This window comes from Capra hircus, chromosome 25 (assembly GCF_001704415.2).
Source record: "Capra hircus breed San Clemente chromosome 25, ASM170441v1, whole genome shotgun sequence".
Classification (NCBI taxonomy): Eukaryota; Metazoa; Chordata; class Mammalia; order Artiodactyla; family Bovidae; genus Capra; species Capra hircus.
Window position 1 is genome coordinate 25,166,086 of NC_030832.1, and position 20,704 is coordinate 25,186,789.

The window sequence follows — 20,704 nt, forward strand, 5'->3', positions numbered from 1 at the left end:
CCGTGGGTTTCGGTGGTTGTGGCTCCTGGGCTCTTAGAGCACAGGCTCAGTAGTTGCGGTGCTCGGGATTTAGTTGCTCCGCAGCATGTGGGATCTTCCTGGATCAGCGATCGAACCCGTGTCTCCTGTATTGACATGCGGATTCTTTACCACTGAGCCACCAGGGAAGCCTACTCGGTAAACATTTGATGCCTGATGATGAAATGCATCATCTCAGTTAACCTCCTACCCATCCTACAAGTAGAGGTTGTCAGGCCCCACCTTGTAGATGAAGCTGGGACTTAAGAGTAAAGAGATCTCAGGGAGCAAATAGACTGGCATTTCTTTTGTTGGCTCTGCTTAGGAGTGGCTGCCTGGAGTGCTGTTGAGAAGGATCTGGAACTTTCCTCCTGGTGCATCCCGGATTGATTAGTGTAGGCGATTGATCATCGATGTTTGTCTTGGGCTCAGGAAGAAGACTTGATAATAGGTTTTCACATTTTGTGATGCTTCCCCAGATTAAATGACTTGCCCCACCAGTGAGGAGTAAGGGGCTGAAGTGGGAAGGGAAGATGGGGTCTGTGGGTTTTCCTGCGGTTTTTCTCTGCATTGCTTCCCCTACAGAGCAACATCTGCTAGGAGAAAAGAATCAATAGTCTCTCCTAGGATGTTATAACTCATCCAAAAAGTGGACTTTCAGCTATTCCCCACAGTCCATCTGTTTTCCTTTATATTAATAACAAGCATATTAATCTGCTACGTGGTACCACCCTTGAGTAAAAACAGGCAGGTCATCACCATGTTTTGCCAACAGCATCACCACACAGGTTCTGCCTCCAGCCTGGTCACACCAGCAAGTGAAGCAGGATCCAGTGGTATATGTTATACATGGAAATGGTGCTAATGAAGTAGCTTTTGAATGAATGAATGAGTGAGTGAATGTTAGATTTACCCAGTGGTATGTTTCTGTGACTTGTCGTGGTCAACCAGGCCAGTCCTGCCCAATAGAACTTCCTGCAATGATCTTAACATGTTCTCTCTGCCCTGTCCAGTGAGAACAATTCGAGTTCTCAGCCCCAGGTGGCTCCTGTAACTGACAGGCCAACATCTTGCAATGTCTGTCATTTTAATATTCATGTCATTGTCCGCGTGAGGCTGGTGACCATGTATTGGACCACACAGGTCTTGGTGCTCAGGGGGCCGTGTTGAACAAATCGACAAGGCCCTGTTCATACAGTCCTCTCCCCTCTCATGAGGAAGGGAACAAAAAACAAGGGCACAGATGACTAGTGTCATCTCCAGTAATGCTAAGTGTTGTGAAGATATAACATCTGGCGACCGGAGAGGAACAAGGGGAGAATGAAGCAGGGCCGCACTGGACAGGTGATCAAAGGCATCCCTGACCTGAGCGTTGAGAAGGAGTAGCCGTGGGGACGTAAGTGGAAAGGGAATTCTTGCAGGCGGCATAGCAAGAATAAAGGCTCTGCAGCGGGAACATCCAGTTTAGGTAGAGGCTGAGCTGGTGAACAAAGGATAGTGTGAGGGGAAGTCCCAAGGGTGCCTGGGAGCCAGGTCACATAGGCCTCACTGGTTTGAAGGCAGAATAGGGAGAGGGTCAGAGCCAGCTTGGCTGGGGCAACCGCTGGCTCCTCCTCGTCCTAGCTCTGTGACCTTGGGAGTGTTATTCTACGCCTCCCTGACTCAGTTTCCTCATCTGTAAAATGAGGGTGATTATTGTTCAGTTAATACAAATGAAGTGCTCATAATGATTCCTGGCCTTCGTGAACTCTATACAAAGATCAGCTCTTGGTATCATTATGGGAGGGTTTTGGGCAAAGGGTGACACAATCTGATTGAGGAATTTAAAAGATCACTCTGGATGCTTTTTGGAGAAGGGGTCAGAGGGAAGGGGGAGCCCCAAGAGGTGTTTTGGGGTCTCCACAGTCTAGCTTGGTGGCTTGGACGAGGGTCCCAGTGCTTCTGAAATGCACCATTCAGTTCAGTTCAGTCTCTCAGTCGTGTCCGACTCTTTGCGACCCCATGAATCGCAGCACGCCAGGCCTCCCTGTCCATCACCATCTCCCGGAGTTCACTCAGACTCACGTCCATCGAGTCCGTGATGCTATCCAGCCATCTCATCCTGGGTCGTCTCCTTCTCCTCCTGCCCCCAATCTCTCCCAGCATCAGAGTCTTTTCCAATGAGTCAGCTCTTCTCATGAGGTGGCCAAAGTACTGGAGCTTCAGCTTTAGCATCATTCCTTCCAAAGAAATCCCAGGATTGATCTCCTTCAAAATGGACTGGTTGGATCTCCTTGCAGTTCAAGGGACCCTCAAGAGTCTTCTCCAACACCACTGTTCAAACGCATCAATTCTTTGGCGCTCAGCCTTCTTCACAGTCCAACTCTCACATCCATACATGACCACAGGAAAAACCATAGCCTTGACTAAGCAGACCTTAGTCGTCGGCAAAGTAATGTCTCTGCTTTTGAATATGCTATCTAGGTTGGTCATAACTTTTCTTCCAAGGAGTAAGCGTCTTTTAATTTCATGGCCGCAGTCACCATCTGCAGTGATTTTGGAGCCCCAAAAAATAAAGTCTGACACTGTTTCTACTGTTTCCCCATCTATTTCCCATGAAGCGATGGGACCAGATGCCATAATCTTCATTTTCTGAATGTTGAGCTTTAAGCCAACTTTTTCACTCTCCTCTTTCACTTTCATCAAGAGGCTTTTTAGCTCCTCTTCACTTTCTGCCATAAGGGTGGTGTCATCTGCATATCTGAGGTTATTAATATTTCTCCTGGCAATCTTGATTCCAGCTTGTGTTTCTTCCAGTCCAGCGTTTCTCATGATGTACTCTGCATATAAGGATAGATTCAGTTCATCCCAGGGCAATGTTTGTATTTTCAGAAAGGCCTTTCATGGTGGGGTAGGGATGGATTTTCAAATGAACGCAAAGTGAAGAGGTTAGTTCATTAACAACCTATGTACCCTTCTTCAGCTTCAATAGTTATCTACATTCTGCCATTTTTGTTTCATCTCTTCCCCTAATGTTTGAAAAGAAATTGTAGGTATCATATCATCTCATTCATAATTTTTTGCGTGCATCTCTAACAGATAAGTTTGCTTTTATATCATCCCAATGCTGCTATCATACCTGATAATCATTCATTATTATGCTTCAGTACCCAGTCCACATTCAAATATCCCTAACTGCCTAATTTTTTTTTTTTTTTAGAGACTAGAGACTTTTTATTGCCCTGAAGCCTTCTGCTCCAGGAGGCTGCCTTCTGTCACTGAAGGGTCCCAGGGCCAGGGGCTGAGCAGCAACAGCAGCAGCTGGCTTAATTGGTTGATGGCTGCCTAATTTTTAATAGTTAATTTGTTTGGCCGCACCATGTGGCATGCAAGATCTTAGTTCCCTGACCAGGGATTGAACCCTTGGCCCCTGCAGTGGAAGAGTCTTAGTCGCTCAGGTGTGTCTGACTCTTTGCAACCCCAAGGACTATAGCCTGTCAGGTTCCTCTGTCCATGGAATTCTCCAGGCAAGAGTACTGGAGTTGGTAGCCGTTCTCTTCTCTAGGGGACTCTTCCTGGCCCAGGTATCGAACCCAGGTCTCCTGCATTGCAGGCGGACTCTTTACCATCTGAGCCACCAGGGCAGTAGAAGAGTGGAGTCTTAACCGCTGGACACCAAGGAAGTCCCAACAGTTGATTCGTTTGGATCAGGATACGAACCAAGGCCAAACATGGCAGTGGCTTTGCAGTCAAAGATGTGACCTTCATTTGGGCAACTGAGTCAGTGTAGCCTGATGGCTCCACCACATCGTAGGGTCTGGGCACCTCTGGTCTGGGGAGCACCCTCGGGCCTGGCGAGCATTCGTGTGTGTGCATGCTAAGTCACTTCATCATGTCTGACTCTTTGCAACCCCATGGACTGTAGCCCACCAGACCCCTCTGCCCATGAGATTCTTCAGGCAAGAATACGGGAGTGAGTTGCCATGCCCTTCTCCAGGGAATCTTCCCAACCCAGGGATTGAACCTGCATCTCTTAAGTCTCCTGCATTGGCAGGCGGGTTCTTTACCACTAGTGCCATCTGGGAAGCTCTTGGGGACCATGATGGCATCTTAATAGGGTGGCTGGGAGGAAGGGCACTGACCCAGATGCACAAGAGCCTTCCTTAGGTGTTAACCTCTGGCTTGGTGTGGGCCACTGTCAATTGCGAGAGGGTGCTGTCTGGTGGGTGGGCTGCAGCCTCTAAAGTCTGTGTGCATAGCCCATGCTCGGGAAGGTAAGGCATGGTCACCTTGAGAGGTCCAGGAGGCTCAGATTTGAAGCAGGCCCCCAGCCAGCAGAGGACAGAGAGGTGAGCAGAGAATTCCACCTTGAGAGAGGGGGCCCCACGAGGTGTTCAGGCTCCAACCAGAAAGTCGGAATTCAGAGCCAAACTGTACTCCCAGCAGGAACGAGAACACAGATGGAGAACAGGGGTAGGAGCTGAGGCCTGGATCTCTGTACTGCACAGACCAGGGGACGAGCTGCTTCTGGGACCAGACAGATGTCTAAGTAGAGAGGGCTGCTCACCCATGTGCAAGGGCCAGCCTAGGACAGCAAGACAAATCCCAGACCTCCTAGAGGGTAGAGCTCTCCTGTCGCCACTCCTGCTTGCCTTGGCCAGGACTGACTTAATAGCTGAATCTGTTGATTAAAATTCTCAGTCCCAACACTAGTGTTATCAGCCAGGATTCTTTTGGTAACAAAGGACAAGAAAACCCAATTAAATCCAGCTTAAGGACAAAAAAGCGTTCTTTGGCCCATGTTACAGGAGAGTATGAGTTGGCTGCCTCAGGCATGGCAGGATCCAGGAGTTCACATGATGCCATCAGGAATCTCCTCCCTCTGTGTTGGCATCATTCTCAGGTTCCAAGTGGTGGTCCCCATTGACATCGCTCTTGATTTCAGGAGTGCTTGCAGAAAGCCCCGGGTCTAGGCCCCACTGGCCAGGCCTGGGTTGCGACTTGGAGTGAGGCCTACATTATCCACATGAAGTAAGGTCAAGGGAAGAGTGGATTCCCAATGAAAAATTGAAATGCTGGCTAAGGAGGGAAAAATCACCAGGGAAAGTAAAAGACCCAGACTAGGTCCCTTCTTTTCCTCTAAGAACATGGAAGTCACCTTCTGGTGAACATATTCATCAGCTCCCAAATCTAAACCTACCCCAAGGCTTAATTTCTGAACCAAGCTTCTCTCCTGGCCACAAGATGCTTTTCTTCAGCATTTCTGCCCGGCCATGTAGTGAAGCCCTAGCTTTGGTACCCCAACCCCAGACCCCTCAGCCCCACTCCAGGCTCCGCTTCCTTTGGCTGTCTGCAGGAGCGCTTGACTCCCACCTTTGAATCCTCCGCTCCCCCTGTGCCCCTCCCTGTCAGTCATCTTTAGGTCTTACTGTTTCCACTGCCCGAACCTGCCTCCTTCCAAGTCCAGCTCCTCCTTCCCCTGCTGCCTGCCGTCTCCTCCATCTCCCACTCAGCTCACTCATCTGCTCGTTCCCCGTCTCATCGGCAGAGCCATATCGATCGCCCCAGACATTGTGCTGGGGCCAGGAATCAGACATGCTGTCTGCCCCCATGAGCTCTTGCCCAGGCAGGTGGGCCCAGAGGGACCCCTGCAAACCACAGTTCAGTGGGGCCAAGACAGTGGTGAGAGATGAGCTGAGGGCCTACCTGCTGCAGAATGCCTCAGGGGAGTGACCACAGTCCCCGGCCAGCATGTGCTGCCCTGGTCATCTTGGGAAGAGGCTGTGCCCCAGTGGACCGAAGGCAGCTCACAGATTGCAGCTGGCTCACACTGTGTTTTCAAAATTCTTTGGGTTTTGTGTGTGTGTATGTGTTTTAAATTATTTATTTATTTGGCTGCATTGAGTCTGAGTTGAGGCGCTTGGGCTTCTCTCCAGTTGTAGTGTGCAGGCTTAGTTGCCCTGCAGCATGTGGGATCTTAGTTCCCCAACCAGGGATCGAACCCACATCGCCTGCGTTGGAATGCAGACTCTCAACCACAGGACCACCAGTGAAAGTGAAAGTCCCTCAGTCATATCTGATTCTTTGTGACCCCATGGACTATATAGTCCACGGAATTCTCCAGGCCACAATACTGGAGTGGGTAGCCTTTCCCTTCTCCAGGGGATCTTCCAAACTCAGGGATTGAACCCAGGTCTCCCGCAGGCAGATTCTTTACCAGCTGAGCCACAAGGGAAGCCCAAGAATACTGGAGTGGGTAGCCTATCCCTTCTCCAGGGGATCTTCCCGACCCAGGAATCAAACTGGGGTCTCTGGCATTGCAGGCTAATTCTTTACCAGCTGAGCTATCAGGGAAGCCCACAGGACCACCAGGAAGTCCCCAAAGTTCTTTGAATCAATTCAGTTCAGTTCAGTCGCTCAGTCATCTCTGACTCTGTGCAACCCCATGGACTGCAGCATGTTAAGCTTCTCTGTCTGTCACCAACTCCCAGCGTTTTCTTCAAACTCATGTCCATTGAGTTGTTGATGCCACCCAACCGTCTGATCCTCTGTCATCCCCTTCTTCTCCTGTTTTCAATCTTTCCCATTATCAGGGTCTTTTCCAGTGAGTCAGTTCTTTGCATCAGGTGGTCAAAGGATTGGAGCTTCAGCTTTAGCATCAGTTCTTTCAATGGATCTTCAGGATTGATTTCCTTTAAGATTGACTGGTTTGATCTCCTTGCTGTCCAAGGGACTCTCAAGAGTCTTCCCCAATACCACAGTTCAAAAGCATCAATTCTTTTGTGCTCAGCCATCTTTATGGTCCAACTTTCACATCCCTAGGTGACTACTGGAAAAACCATAGCTTTGACTGGACAGACCTTTGTTGGTAAAGTAATGTCTCTGCTTTTTTTCTTTTTTTTAATTACTAGCATTTAAAAATTGTTGAGTTTCCATGAAAAATAGGGACCTTTATCTAGAAGATCTGGTGACATCAGGTCACATCCACTCCTGGGAGCTTTGGTGGAGCTGAGTCAGGGTGCGGCAGTTGCCATCACTATCTCACTTGTGTCCCCTACACAGTGGCACCGTGGTCCTGACACCACACCACCCCTCCCACTTGACATGTTTCCGTGCGCCCTGCGCACATGTGTCTCCACCACTCTCAGACCCCAAAATGGGCTCTCTGGTGCTTCTATCCTTATGGAACCTCCATCCCCTCTGGTCCCGGGGAACTCCTCTCTCCTCTGTGACTTTGCTCCTGCCCTGCCCAGCACCTGGAATGCGTAACCAGTCTTATTACAAACCCTGTCTTTGGAAACCTCAAAGTTCTGCTTAAGTCTCTCTTCACCCACCAGCCACCCGCACACCGCCAGCCTGCCCCAGGCCCCTGCTAGTGGTCTCAGCCCCTGCCCAGCACCTGGAATGCGTAGCCAGTCTTATTACAAACCCTGTCTTTGGAAACCTCAAAGTTCTGCTTAAGCCTCTCTTCACCCACCAGCCACCTGCACACCTCCAGCCTGCCCCAGGCCTCTGCTCGTGGTCTCAGCCACCCCTTCTGGGCACCAGATTTCATGCTTCCCTAGGGTATCCGTCAGTTTCCTGAGCCTCCCATGTCTCTAACAGACAGGTGCCCCTGGCCAAATGTATCCTGCAGGCGTGTTCCATTTGGCGCTCACGACGTTGCACAGCTTGTGAAACATTTGACGACACTGGAAAGTTGGCTTCTGATGAGCTGGTGGTATTCCCTCTGTAGTGTCCACCAGCTGGAGCCCAGTGACTCCTGCAGCCTATATATACCCATACATAATACATACACACACACACACATACATATTAATATATAACTGAATCACTTTGTTGTATACCTGAGACGAACACAATATTGTAAATCAACCGGCGGGTGCTCCGCAGGCGGGTGCTCCGCAGGCGGGTGCTCCGCAGTTCCCGTCCCTCCACGCTGGTGGTACTGTAAGCATCTGAGTCTGTGACCCCTAATTACTCAGGCTTTTGTGAACTCCTTAAGGAGAGGAGCCCCGCTTTCATCTTTTGTGTGTCACGCAGGCCAGGATCCTGAAAGGCCCCGTGAGGTACATGCTGGGTTGGATACAATTGCAAGAATTGCCAGCTGGGGCCTGAGCCCAGATCAAGGGGAATCTTTTTTTTTTTTCTTAATTAAAATGTAGTTGATTTACAATATTGTGTTCATTTCAGGTATACAACAAAGTGATTCAGTTATATATTAATATGTGTGTGTGTGTGTGTGTATGTATTATGTATGGGTATATATAGGTGGGCTTCCTGAGTGCCACTAGTGGTAAACAATCTGCCTGCCAATTCAGAAGACACAGAGACTCAGGTTTGATTGCTGGCTCCAGAAGATTCCCTGGAGTAGGAGATGGCAACGCACTCCAGGATTCTTGCCTGGAAAATTTCATGGACAGAGGAGCCTGGTGGGCTAGAGTCCTTGTGTTTGCAAAGAGTCAAACACAACTGAGTGACTGAATATACGCACATGTATATGGATACATACATACATATAAGCACACACACACACATATAGATAGATAAATAGATAGATTCCTTTTCACATTCTTTCCCCTTAAAGGTTATTGCAAAATATTGAGTATCATTCCCCGTAACCAACAGAAGGTCCTTGTTGGTTATCTGTTTTATGTGAAAGTGAAAGATGTGTCTTGACTCTTTGGGACCCCCCTGGACTATACAGTCCATGGGATTCTCTGGGCCAGAATACTGGAGTGGGTAGCCTCTCCTTTCTCCAGGGGATCTTCCCAACCCAGAGACTGAACCCAAGTCTCCCACCTTGCAGGTGGATTCTTTACCAGCTGAGCCACAGGGGAACCCCAAGAATGCTGGAGCGGGTAGCCTATCCCTTCTCCAGCAGATTCTTCCCAACCCAGGAATCGAACCAGGGTCTCCTGCATTGCAGGCGGATTCTTTACCAACTGAGCTATTAGGGAAGCTCTTATATAGTAGTATGTATCTATTAATCCCAACTCAAGGAGTATTGACCTAAGTTAGCGAGAGTAATTCTAGGCCCCATCCTAGAGTGAATGGGGTTCTCCTGCGCCTGCTGCCAACCTGGGCCGGGAACAGGGGGTCACTGCACCTGGCCTTAGGGGAACAGGGGGTCTCTGGCCTCCCTAGCCCTGAGCAGCCAGTGTCAATGGGTATAGCCGTCCAGGCAGCAGGTTGGATACAAGACAATGATGGTAGCTTCTTGAGTGTGTATTATGTGCCAGGCGGCATTGAAAGGACTTTACATATATCAGCTCATTTATTCTGAACTGCAGTGAGATGGGTACTATGGTGGTCAGCTCTATCCTACATATGGGGAAACTGAGGCACAGAACAGCTTGCTGGTGGTCACATGACTCCCAGGCAGTCTGGTACGCACCACCTGGCCCTGCCTTTCAATAGAGGGGCACTGTGGTCCCCAGTGAGCCAGGACCTGCCTAGGGCAGCTATCCCTGCCCTGGCTCCGTCCTGCCAGATGGCCTAAATTTTTAAAAGAAGCCAGAAATGCACACTGTTATGTGAACACTCTCAGTTTTTGGACAGCATCAGCTGGTTCTGAACATTTAACGCCTCCATAGGCCGAACAAGCCCAGGATCAGCTCTGGGGGCTCCAGTTAGTGACCCTGTCTGTCATGTCCCATCCCCATCCTTCCTCCTCTGTGACTTTGGGGGGGGTGGTGGTCAGTCATTGGCTCCCAGCCTGGCTTGTAGTAGGTTATCTGTAGCTTGTAAAGTGTCTCAAGCCCCACCATCTTCATCAAGTTACTGTGTCACAAAGAAGGGTTTTCATTGGTCTTCCTCCCAAGGGACAGACGAAAGGTCATTGAGATCTCATCCCCAGTAAAGCATTCTAGTTCAAGTGCTCCAGGAGGGGGCAACTTTAGTTCTCAGAGCCTGGTCTTAAGACAGATAGGAATAGGCCCGTTTCCCCATCCTTGAAGGCCTCCATCTGGGTGAGGACAGGTTTGCACATGGGACCACAAGGTCGTTAGCGCGAGAGTCCCGGTGCACACCCAGCTCTGAGAGCCCAGAGGAGGACCCTTGACCCAACCTGAAGAGGCAGGTGGGGCAGATGGGGAAGGCCGGGGACTTCCCAGAGAGGTCAGCTCCTGAGCTGGGTCCTGAAGCCTGCATGATGGCTCTCTGGGCTGTAGCAGCTCACTCCCCAAAGGCCCCCGTCCCCAGAAAGCCTCCCAATCATCCCACAGCCCTTTGGCCCCTCCTGTTCGGGACCCAGCACTCCCGGGCAAAGAGAGCAGTGAAGGATGGAAGCTCGTCTTCTCCTTGTGCATAGGGGCCAGTGCGGGCACTCAGCAGGAGACAGAACAGCTGGGCTGGGGGGCTGCCTGGGTTGTGCCCAGTGAGGTCCAGAGGCACACAGCTGGTTTGACTCCAGTCGTGCACCCATACCAATGAAGGCTTTGCCTTAAAGCTGCAGTCTCCAACCTTTTTGGCGCCAGGGACCAGTTTCCTGAAAGACAGTTTTTCCACAGACTGGGGGTCAGGGGGTGGGGCTAGGTTTCAGGATGATTCAAACACATTACATTTATTGTGCACTCTATTTCTATTATTATTAACATCAGCCCCACCTCAGATCATCAGGCGTTAGATCCCAGAGGTTGGGGACCCGCAGTGGACCCTCCCTGGCATCCGGCAGGTGGGCCTAGCCAATGCTCTGCTCCAAATGATTTCCCTCAGGCTTTGCTGCCTGTGCTCAGGGCCAGGTATTAGTGTCTAGGCAAAGCGTTTTGTGAGCACAAGAGCCCCACCTCTGCTAGGGTTGTTGTCATGATGAAACCGATCCGCCATCAATCTTCCCTGAGCAATTCGTGTGCTCATTGGAAGAGACATGTCATTCGACCCCAGGGCCAAGGAGGAACGTGGCCTTACCGAGTCAATTCAATCACTTAGATCAAAATGATATTAACATTGTTGGGTTCAAATGCATTACAGTCCCAACGTGATTGGTTCTGGGCAGCTGGAACAAAGGGTAAAGCCCTTTTTTGGACAAGGAACGGTGCTCCCCTCCACCACGTGCCAGCCACAGAGTTTCAGTGTCCTTTTGAAAATGCATTGCAAAAGGGGTTTGAGGCAGCGTCAACAAAGGACATAGCAATAACTCTAATTAAACGAGGAAGAAAATATGAGTACCAAGGGAACAAATACACACACACACACACACACACACACAAATGATTCTCGAGGGTAAGGTCATCAGCAGGATGGAATTTCACCTGGAATTCTTGGAAGCCAAGGCAAAGGAGGAAATAGGACTAGAGCCCTCTAGTTGGAAGGAAGAAGCAGGGTCGTTCTTTAGCAGCAAGAGGATTTTCCCCTGGATTTATTCCCAAAGGCACCCTTCATCCAGAGCTTCACTGAGGGGATGCTGACGAGTACAGACCTGCAAAATCTCAACCCCGTCTTCGCCACGACAGAGCAGTGTATCTCAGATGGCTTCCGACCACATGCTTGAGCTGTGATGGTTGCATCGATGTGTACATAAATACGTAGGAAAAGTCTGCAAGGACAGGAGCGTGGGCATGCCCCGCCCCCCCCCCGCCAGCACCCATGTCAATTGCCTCTGGGGAGTGAGGAGGAGTCAGGATGGGAGTGTGAGACTCTTGGTCCATGAGGACTAATTTGAAAAATAGAAGTAAGAGCTCAGAGTGCACCCAAAGCAGGTGATTCTGCCAGTGGCCAGGCAGGCACAACCGAGACCAAGGCCTTCTCCAGGTCCGGCTTGACCCAGAGAGAGATGGCAGTAGGAGACGGGTGCAGCAAGAGTGGCTGTCTGTGCACCAGCTGTGTGACCTCAGGGAAGGCTGAGCCTCAGTTTCTTCATCTGTCAGATGGGCCCTAAGGCCCACCCTGGCCAGTAGTTTGAAGGACAGCATGGGACAATGTGTGTGGCCTTTCGTGTTTCACACTCGGCACCCCCAGATGCTGTTCCCCGCCCGGGATCTCACCCTGGTGTTGCTTGGATCAGATTCACCTACAGAATCTGACAAATGGCTCGTTTGATCTGGAGAGTGTTGGAACTTTGGCAGATTTAAACACCATCAGGCAGGGGGCATGAGCCTCTCAGTTCCCCAGGACCCCCACCACTCCCTCTGGTTTCAAACCTAACCTTCTTCTCTCTCCTATCTGTCCAGTCCTGTGAGCACTGGCGGTCACACCCTGCTCCAGCCTGCTCCCCACTCTCTATCCCCACTCAGCCAGGCTTCTTTTTATTTTATGTATTTATTTGGCTGCCTTGGGTCTTAGCTGTGACATGCGGGATCTTCACTGCCTCACGTGGGATCTTTCGTTGTGGCCCACAGGCTCCCTAGTTGCAGCCATCAGGCTCAGTAGTTGCAACACACAGGCTTAGTTTTGACATGCGAGAGCTTAGCTCCCCAACCAGGGATTGAACCCACGTCCCTTGCATTGCAAGGTGGATTCCTAACCCTTGGACCACCAAGGAAGTCCCTCGGCCAGGCTTCTTGGAGAGAGCTGAGATCAGGAGGGGCTCTAGATGGTTTGCGGATGGTCAGAGAGCCCATTGTGGAGACCAGGCATCTCCCGATGGGATCCAGGATACCCACCTCGTGACTGTGGGACTGAAAAGCGTGCTTCCCACCCCCCCTCCCCCCACCTCTTTCAGTGACAGCGTGTCTTCTCCAGATGTTTCCACGGCGGTAATTTTGCGGAACTAGTAACTGGAAGCTCCCCGGGCTGTCCTTCTCCAGTAGCTATTTCCTGATTAATTCACAGCACGCGCTTGCTCTGCACCTCCGCTAAACAGAGAACACATCCATATAAACATGAAAAAGGGTGCTCTGAGAATCAGCTTTTCTGACAGGCTGCAAATAGCAGCCTGCCATCCCGCAACTGGACGACTGAAGCCGGGTTCCTGTCGTCTAACACGGGCTTGACGGTTCTCATCCCAGATTGCTCCGGAAGCCTTCAGAGCAATAGCTCAGTGAGCTAGGAATTGAAGTTAGAGCTTCCCTGCCTGGCTTTCAGGAAGGCAAAAGGGGGGAAATGAGTCTACATGGACACCTCTGGGAGTCTCTGCTCTCACATCCCAAGAGTAGATCAGAAGCCAAAGCAAGACGGAACACGGTCTGGGGTTGAAACCCACAGGCTGCCATTTTTCTGATCAGGCTTGTTCTCTGAGGATTGTTAGGGAGCAGCGCTACCTGGGGAGAAAAGTGGCTGTGTTGATTCATTTGTAATTCCAAAATGACGGCTGAGCAAAGACTGTGTGCCAGGTACTTGCTGGGCCCTTGGGTGAGACTGGTAGCACCTCTGCTGTCTCAAGCTTGTTTGTCTATTGTTTAATTGTGGCTGCGGTGGGTCTTCATTGCGGTGAGGGCTTTTCTCCAGTGTGGCAAGCAGGGGCTCCTCTCTAGTGGTGGTGGCTTCTGGCGTTGTGGCCCGTGGGCTCTGTGGTGCGTGGGCTTCAGTAGTTGCAGCTGTCAGGCTCTAAAGCACAGACTCGGTAGTTGTGGCATATGGGCTTAGATGCTTCACAATACGTGGGGTCTTCCTGGGTCAGGCATTGAACCCATGTCTCCTGCATTGGCAGGTGGATTCTTTACCACTGAGCCACCAGGGAAGCCCCTGGAACTTAAGTTTGAGTGTGTGTGTGTGGGCATGCTCAGTCATGGCCAACTCTTTGCAACCACATGGACTGTTTGCCACCAGGCTCCTCTGTCCATGGAATTTCCCAGGCAAGAATACCGAAGTGAGTTGCCCTTTCCTCCTGCAAGGATCTTCCTGACCTAGGGATCTAACCCAGGTCTCCTGGCTTGCAGGCAGATTTTTTTTTTTTTTTTTTTTTACCACTTGAGCCATCAGGGCAGCCCTAACTTTGAGTGGGGGAACCAATAAATAAATTAGAAAGCTGATGAACAAGACCATGTCAGAGACAGGAAGAAAATAGAACAGGACCATGGGCTAGAAAGGGGATTGGATAGGGCGGGGGCTGCCTTAGGGAGAGCAGCACCATCTCTTTGAAGACAAGGAGGAGCCAGGCTTGCAGGTCTCTGGGGGCAGAATGTGCCAGGCAGTTGCCCAGGTCCTGAGGTGGCCTTGAGCTCCACAGAATCATGGAGCCGCAAGTGGAGTGGTGTGCTGGGACGGGGAAAGGAAGGGGAGAGAGGTCATCCTGGGACCAGATCACACAGGCTATGTTGGCTCCTGAAGGGAGCTGGCATGTATTCTCAGAGTGATAGGAAATTGTGGGGTGGTTTTAAGCATGATCTGATTTGTTTTTGTCGTGGGTGTTTTGTTCTGTTTTCTGGACACACCACACAGTGTGTGGTGTCCTAGATCCCTGACCAGGAATTGAACCCGGGGCCCCTGCAGTGGACGTGCAGAGTCCTAACCACTGGACCACTCGGAAATCCCCTAGTGATTTAAGCTGCTTTTTAAGGAGGACTGGTTGCCGAAAATGAAATGTGTGTGCTGGGGTGTGTTGGGGGCGGGTGCGTGACGGTGCAGAGTGGAAACACGGAGACCAATTACAGTTGTTGTCTCTGGGAGAGATGGTGGTGGCCTGGGCTAGGAGGCAGTGGCCATCCGGGAAGAAGAGGCCAGATTAGGGAGAGGTTTGGGAGGTGGAACCGTGGGAGCTTCTGATGGACTGGACATGTGTGTGAAAGAGCCAGAGGGCTCAAGGACTCCTAGGTTTGGGGCAGCTGGTTGAATGAAGGAACCATTTTCAAGATGGATGAAGATGAGGTTTGGGAAAAGTGAATTGATCATTCTGTTCGGGGCTCATTAAGGTTGAGATCCTTGTTAGATATGCAGGAGGAATAGTCACGTGGTCACTGGGCCCAGATGGAGAGGCCTGAATTGGAGATTAGAACAGTCAGGAGTCCAGTGTCCACACAGCGCTGTTTACATTAGCCAAGACATAGAAGCAACCTAAATGTCCATTGACAGAGGACTGGATTAAGGGGGAAAAAAAAAAAAATATATATATATATATATATATATATATGTCATATATAGGAGAAAGCAATGGCGCCCCACTCCAGTACTCTTGCCTGGAAAACCCCATGGACCGAGGAGCCTGGTGGGCTGCAGTCCATGGGGTCGCTAAGAGTCGTTCACGACTGAGCAGCTTCGCTTTCACTTTTCACTTCCATGCATTGGAGAAGGACATGGCAACCCACTCCAGTGTTCTTGCCTGGAGAATCCCAGGGACAGGGGAGCCTGGTGGCTGCTGTCTATGGGGTCACACAGAGTCGGACACGACTGAAGCGACTTAGCAGCATGTCATATATATATCATATGATGTATATGTCACACACACACACACAATGGCAACCCACTCCAGTGTTCTTGCCTGAAGAATTCCATGAACAGAGGAGCCTGTCAGGCTACAGTCCATGCGGTCACAGGAGTCTGACATGACTTAGTAAGTAAACCACCACACTCACAAGGGAATACTGCTCAGCCATAAAAAGAATGAACTAATGCCAGTTGCAGCCATATGGATGGACTTGGAGATTTTCATACTAAGTGAAGTGAAACCTCTGTTGTGATTCACTCACTCTGTCATGACTGACTCTTTTGCGATCCCATGGGCTATAGCCCCCAGGCTCCTCTGTCCATGGGATTTTCTGGGCAAGAATATTGGAGTGGATTGCCATTTCCTCCTCCAAGGGATCTTCCCAACTCAGGGATCGAACCCATGTCTCCATGTCTCCTGCAGTGCAGGCGGATTCCTTATTGCTGAGCCACTGGGGAAGGCCAAAGTAAAGTCAGGGAAAGACAAACATCATATGGTATCACTTACGTGGAATCTAAAAGGTGATCCAAATGCATTTATTCACCAAACAGAAACAGACTCATGAGCATAGAAAACAAGCTTGTGGTTACCAAAGGGGAAAGGGAGTGGCAAAGGATGAATTAGGAGTTTAGGATTAACGGGTACAAACTACTATATATAAAACAGACAAACAACAGGACCCACTGTATAGCACAGAGAACTATATTTAATATTTTGCAATAAAACATAATGCAAAAGAATCTGGCAAAGATATATATATATATATATAACTGAATCACTTTGCTGTACACCTGAAACTAATACAACATTGTAAATCAACTATACTCCAGTAAAATAAATTAAATAGTTGGGAGTCACCAATGCAAGGATGAAATTTAGGGCCTTGGGCCTGAATGGGACCACCTAGTGAGAGAACACAGGAAAATCAGGAGGCCCGGGACCCACCCAGTCAGTCAAGGAGCAGCAGGGAGCCTGGGCTGCTGTGAGAACAGGAAGCAGGGGGATAACCCACCTAAGGACTGAGAACTTCCCAGTGTGTCTGGTCACCTGCTGGACCCTAAAACTGGTTGTCCAAACCAGGGCACCCTTGAGAGTGAGAGGTGGGCCCTGTGAGTGATGGACAAGGACAAGAACCAATCAGAATCATCCAGACAACAAAGAAGATGGTTATCATCCCAGTTACTGGCACCCTTGGCAGGGTGGATTCATGTAGAGGAGAGGAGGCAAAGGCCAGCTGGAGGGAGGTGCAGCCTCCCAGAGTTTGCTGTGAAGGTGGATGGACAGACAGACTGTGGGGCACCCCAGGATAGACTGCTCCTCAGCAATAAGAAGGCATAAAACTCTTCACATCAGCAACATGGATGAATCTCGGAGATATTATGCTGGGGGAAAGAAACCAGACCCCCAGGCCCCATGGAGGTCATAGTGTGTGACTCCTTCTGTATAAAAATTCTAGAAAATGCAAACTAATCTGTAGTGACAGAAGGCTGGTGAGTGGTTGCCTAGGGGCGGGGTGGAAGGGAATTGGAAGGGAATTTGAAGGGGTATGAGGAAGCCTCCGGGTAATGATCATGGGTGTATATGTGTTAAAACTTAACAAGTTGTATTTGTTGTTCAGTTGCTCAGTTGTGTCCAACTCTTTACGACCCCGTGGACTGCAGCACTACAGGCTTCCCTGTCCTCCAGTGTCTCCCGGATCTTCCTCAGACTTACGCCCACTGAGTCGATGAAGCCATCCAACTGTCTCATCCTCTGTTGCCCCCTTCTCCTCCTGCCCTTAGTCTTTCCCGGCATCCAGGTCTTTTCCAATGAGTCAGCTCTTTGCATGAGGTGGCCAAAGTATTGAAGCTTCAGCTTCAGTATCAGTCCTTCCAATGAATATTCAGGGTTGGTTTCCTTTAGGATTGACTGGTTTGATCTCCTTGCTGTCTAAGTTGTGCTTTACTATTTATTTTTAAATGAAGTATTGTTGATTTACAGTGTTGTTTTAGTTTCAGGTGTAAAGCACAGTGGTTCAAATATATATATGTATATATATATATACATATAAAAGATTATATATGTTTATATCCTTTTTCAGATTCTTTTCACTTACAGGTTATTACAGAATATTGAATGTAGTCCTCTGTGCTTTAAGTAGATCCTTGTTGGTTATCTATTTATAGATAGTTGTGTGTATCTGCTAATCTCAAGCTCCGAATTTATCCTTCCGTCTCTCCTTTCCCATTTGGTAAATGTAAGTTTGTTTTCTAAGTCTCTGGGTCTGTTTCTGTTTTGCAAATAAGTTCATGTGTGTCTTTTTCGTAGATCCCACATGTGGGTGATATCATATGATATTTGTATTTCTCTGTCTCACTTCACTTTGTATAATATTCTCTGGGTCCATCCATGTTGCTGCAAATGGCATTACTTCATTCTTTTTTATGACTAATATTCCATTATATATGTACTTCTAGCACATCTTCTTTATCCATTAAGTTGTACACTTTAAATATGTCCAGTTTACTGTATGAGGTAGGTATTACATTCCTCAAGAGAGCTGTTTATTAAAACTGTTTTTGTGTAAAAAAAGAATGACCAAATAGGGCAGTAGTAGAAGGTGTGATTTGATTTTAAGTGTGAAGCATTGTGGCCTGATGTGGGGCACACGTGCTAGGGGAGGGGAAGAGAGAAGACCAGGCAGGGACCCTCTTATGAAGGTCATTTTTTGTCATGCTGAAAGTGAAAGTGAAAGTCGCTCAGTCGTGTCCGACTCTTTGCGACCCTATGGACTATACAGTCCATGGAATTCTCCAGGCCAGAATACTGGAGTGGGTAGCCTTTCTGTTCTCCAGGGGATCTTCTCAACCCAGGATCGAACCCAGGTCTCCCTCACTGCAGCTGGGTTCTTTACCAGGGGTTCAGAGTTCCTCTCACATGCCTGGCATCCTTCAGCTTCTGTGTGCAAAGAAATAATCTGGATTATCCGTCACAAGTGAAGTGCCCACACTGCATCCTCTGGGCTCCCCTCTGAGGATGGGGAGTGGCTGCAGTGAGTTGAGCCAGTTTCTGGGCATGCCAGCTGGACACCACCCCCAGTGCCTCCAGGCTCTCAGCCTTGTTGCTTAGGTCCTTTCCCCAAAGCCACCAGAGGGCTCAGCCTGTGGACGTGGCAGGGCATCAGTGCCCCCTGGGGCAGCCGTCAACCACAGGGAAGGGGGTCAGTGGATAAATGTCCAACCCCACACCTTTGGAGGGACATTTCTGAGATTCTTTCTGCAGGTCGCTCACAGTGTCCTAGCTGGAGGGAGCCCCAGTTGCCCACAGCAGTGACCAGCCCGAAAACCTTTTTGCATTCTCACCTGCCCTACCTGACTCTCCCTCAAAGGAGCAGCTGCCCATAAGCTACCTGCACTCAAATCCTTGTCCCAGGCTCTGCTTTCAGAGCCCCCAAAATACGGATCCCCTGGGACCTAGGATGTCTGCATTTTATGTGCCTGCCCAGCTTTTCTGGTGCAGGAGGCCCAGGACCCATGCTTTAAGGAACTATATGTGGCGAAAACACATGAAGGATTTCACAAAGGGACGTGATGGGGCCAGATCCAGCTCTTGTAGGAAATTAACTCTGGTGGCAATGTGAAGCTGAGGATGAAGGAGCAAGAGACAGGAAGCAGGCAGACCAATTAGCAGGCTATTACCCGTGTCCCAGAAGGAGGTAATGACGACGAAGATGGCGATGGAGGCTCCTCTTTGTGAAAGGCCTTTGATTTATAGCGTATAGAACCCTTTGCGCCAAAATGAGACAGAGCCTGATTTAACAGCCCTAGTGCTGTGGTCTCAGAAAGCTCACGTTTTTAGCATCCCACATTCCTCTTTTTCATCTGCTACTTTTTTTTTTTTTTTGGCTGCACTGGGTTTTCACTGATGCACAGTGGACTTTCTCTAGTTGCGGCAAGAGGGGGTGACTCTAGCTGTGTGTGGGCTTCTCACTGCAGTGGCTTCCCTTGATGCAGAGCACAGGCTCTAGGCAGGCAGGCTTCAGTCCTTGTCCACATGGGCTTAGTTGCCCCACCATATGTGGAATCTTCCCAGATCGGGGATCAAACCCATGACCCTGGCATTGGCAGGCAGCTTCTTAAACAGTGCATCACCAGGGAAGTCCCTCATCGGCTGCTTTCAAAACTTGATACATCAGTACAATGTGGCGCACCTTCATTTTGTGAAATTTTGTGTTTTTAGGACTTTGACATCGGGGCTAAGAACGTGAAGCTTTATGTCAACAAAAAACTCATCTTTGACGGCAAGTTAGACAAAGGAGGTGGCGAAGCCCCGCAGAGCATCCTGGTGGGGCTGCAGGATGAGAGGATGGAAAAGAGCGATGCTGCCCTCTCGGAAGAAAGCGGAGGTGTCCGCAAGACGCCCGGAACCGAGGGGCATGAGGAGCTCCACGCCAGTTACTCGCGGCCAGCTGGAGCAGGAGAGGATGTGAAGGTTTCTTCACAAGGAAATTTATTTGTTGGAAGGATGAATTCTCCCAAAGGCGTGAAAGACAGTTTGTCCCAGTTAGAGGAGGAGCTCAGCATTTTAGCTGCCCCATCCTCGACGGGTGGCGAGCCCAGTGGTCCTCCCCACTGCTCCCCTGTCGAGTGCCCTCCTCCTCCTGACCAGGAGCTCTCGCTGCTCCAACAGCTGGAAAACCTCACGGGCAGAAAAGTCTCTGAGCCACCAGGGAAAACCCCATCCTGGTTACAACCTTCTCCCGTGGGGAAAGGCAGGAAGCCGGGAGGCCCGAAGTTGAAACCCCTCTGGTTGAGTCCAGAGAAGCCGCTGGACTGGAGAGAAGAGCTTCCATCAGACGATGTCATTGGCAAGGGGCCTGCAGGGTCCGAGGCCAGGGATAAAGGCCCCCGCCGTGAGCAAGGGCGGGTGAACAGCTGGAATGTCATCGCCGCTGAGAGAGCTCAGAGGACAACCCCCACAGTCCACGGTGATGACTTTGACATCTTTAACCAGCCCCCCAACAGGGAGCAGCCTGCCAGTGGGAGGAGGGGCCTGAGGAAGGATGCCCTCAGCCTCAGTCATGGTGATGGCCAGCCAGCCAGCAGAGGTAAGTTCCAGAATCCATCTGACTCACTGGGTCTATCTTACTGGAGCCAGGGGCGCTAACTGTCATGAAGCTGTATTACTCCCTGGACCTCAGTTCCCCCAACTGCAACACAAGAAGGTTCTTCTCAACCAAGGGTCACAGATTCCCTGTCTCAGGGGCCACAGGGGCAGTAGCCTTGAGTGAAGTGGGCAAGGCACACTTCGCCTGTGAAACCCACAGGCGTGGTTGTCACTGGCTCCAAGATACGTTCCTTTGTCCATTTTTCTTGCCGACCATGGCTTTTCCAGTCTAGTCTGTTATCTAACCTCTGATAGAGACTT

General features: G+C 50.0%; 1 protein-coding gene across 2 annotated transcripts in view; it reads left to right on the forward strand.

Annotated features, from left to right (window-relative positions):
• KIAA0556 (KIAA0556 ortholog) overlaps positions 1-20,704 on the forward strand; it is a 233,269-nt gene that overhangs the window by 164,998 nt on the left and 47,567 nt on the right. For both annotated transcript variants that reach the window (XM_018040845.1, XM_018040846.1), the window contains one exon: positions 19,517-20,384. In XM_018040845.1, the coding sequence (XP_017896334.1) occupies positions 19,517-20,384 (868 nt within the window). The remainder of the gene's footprint in view (positions 1-19,516; positions 20,385-20,704) is intronic.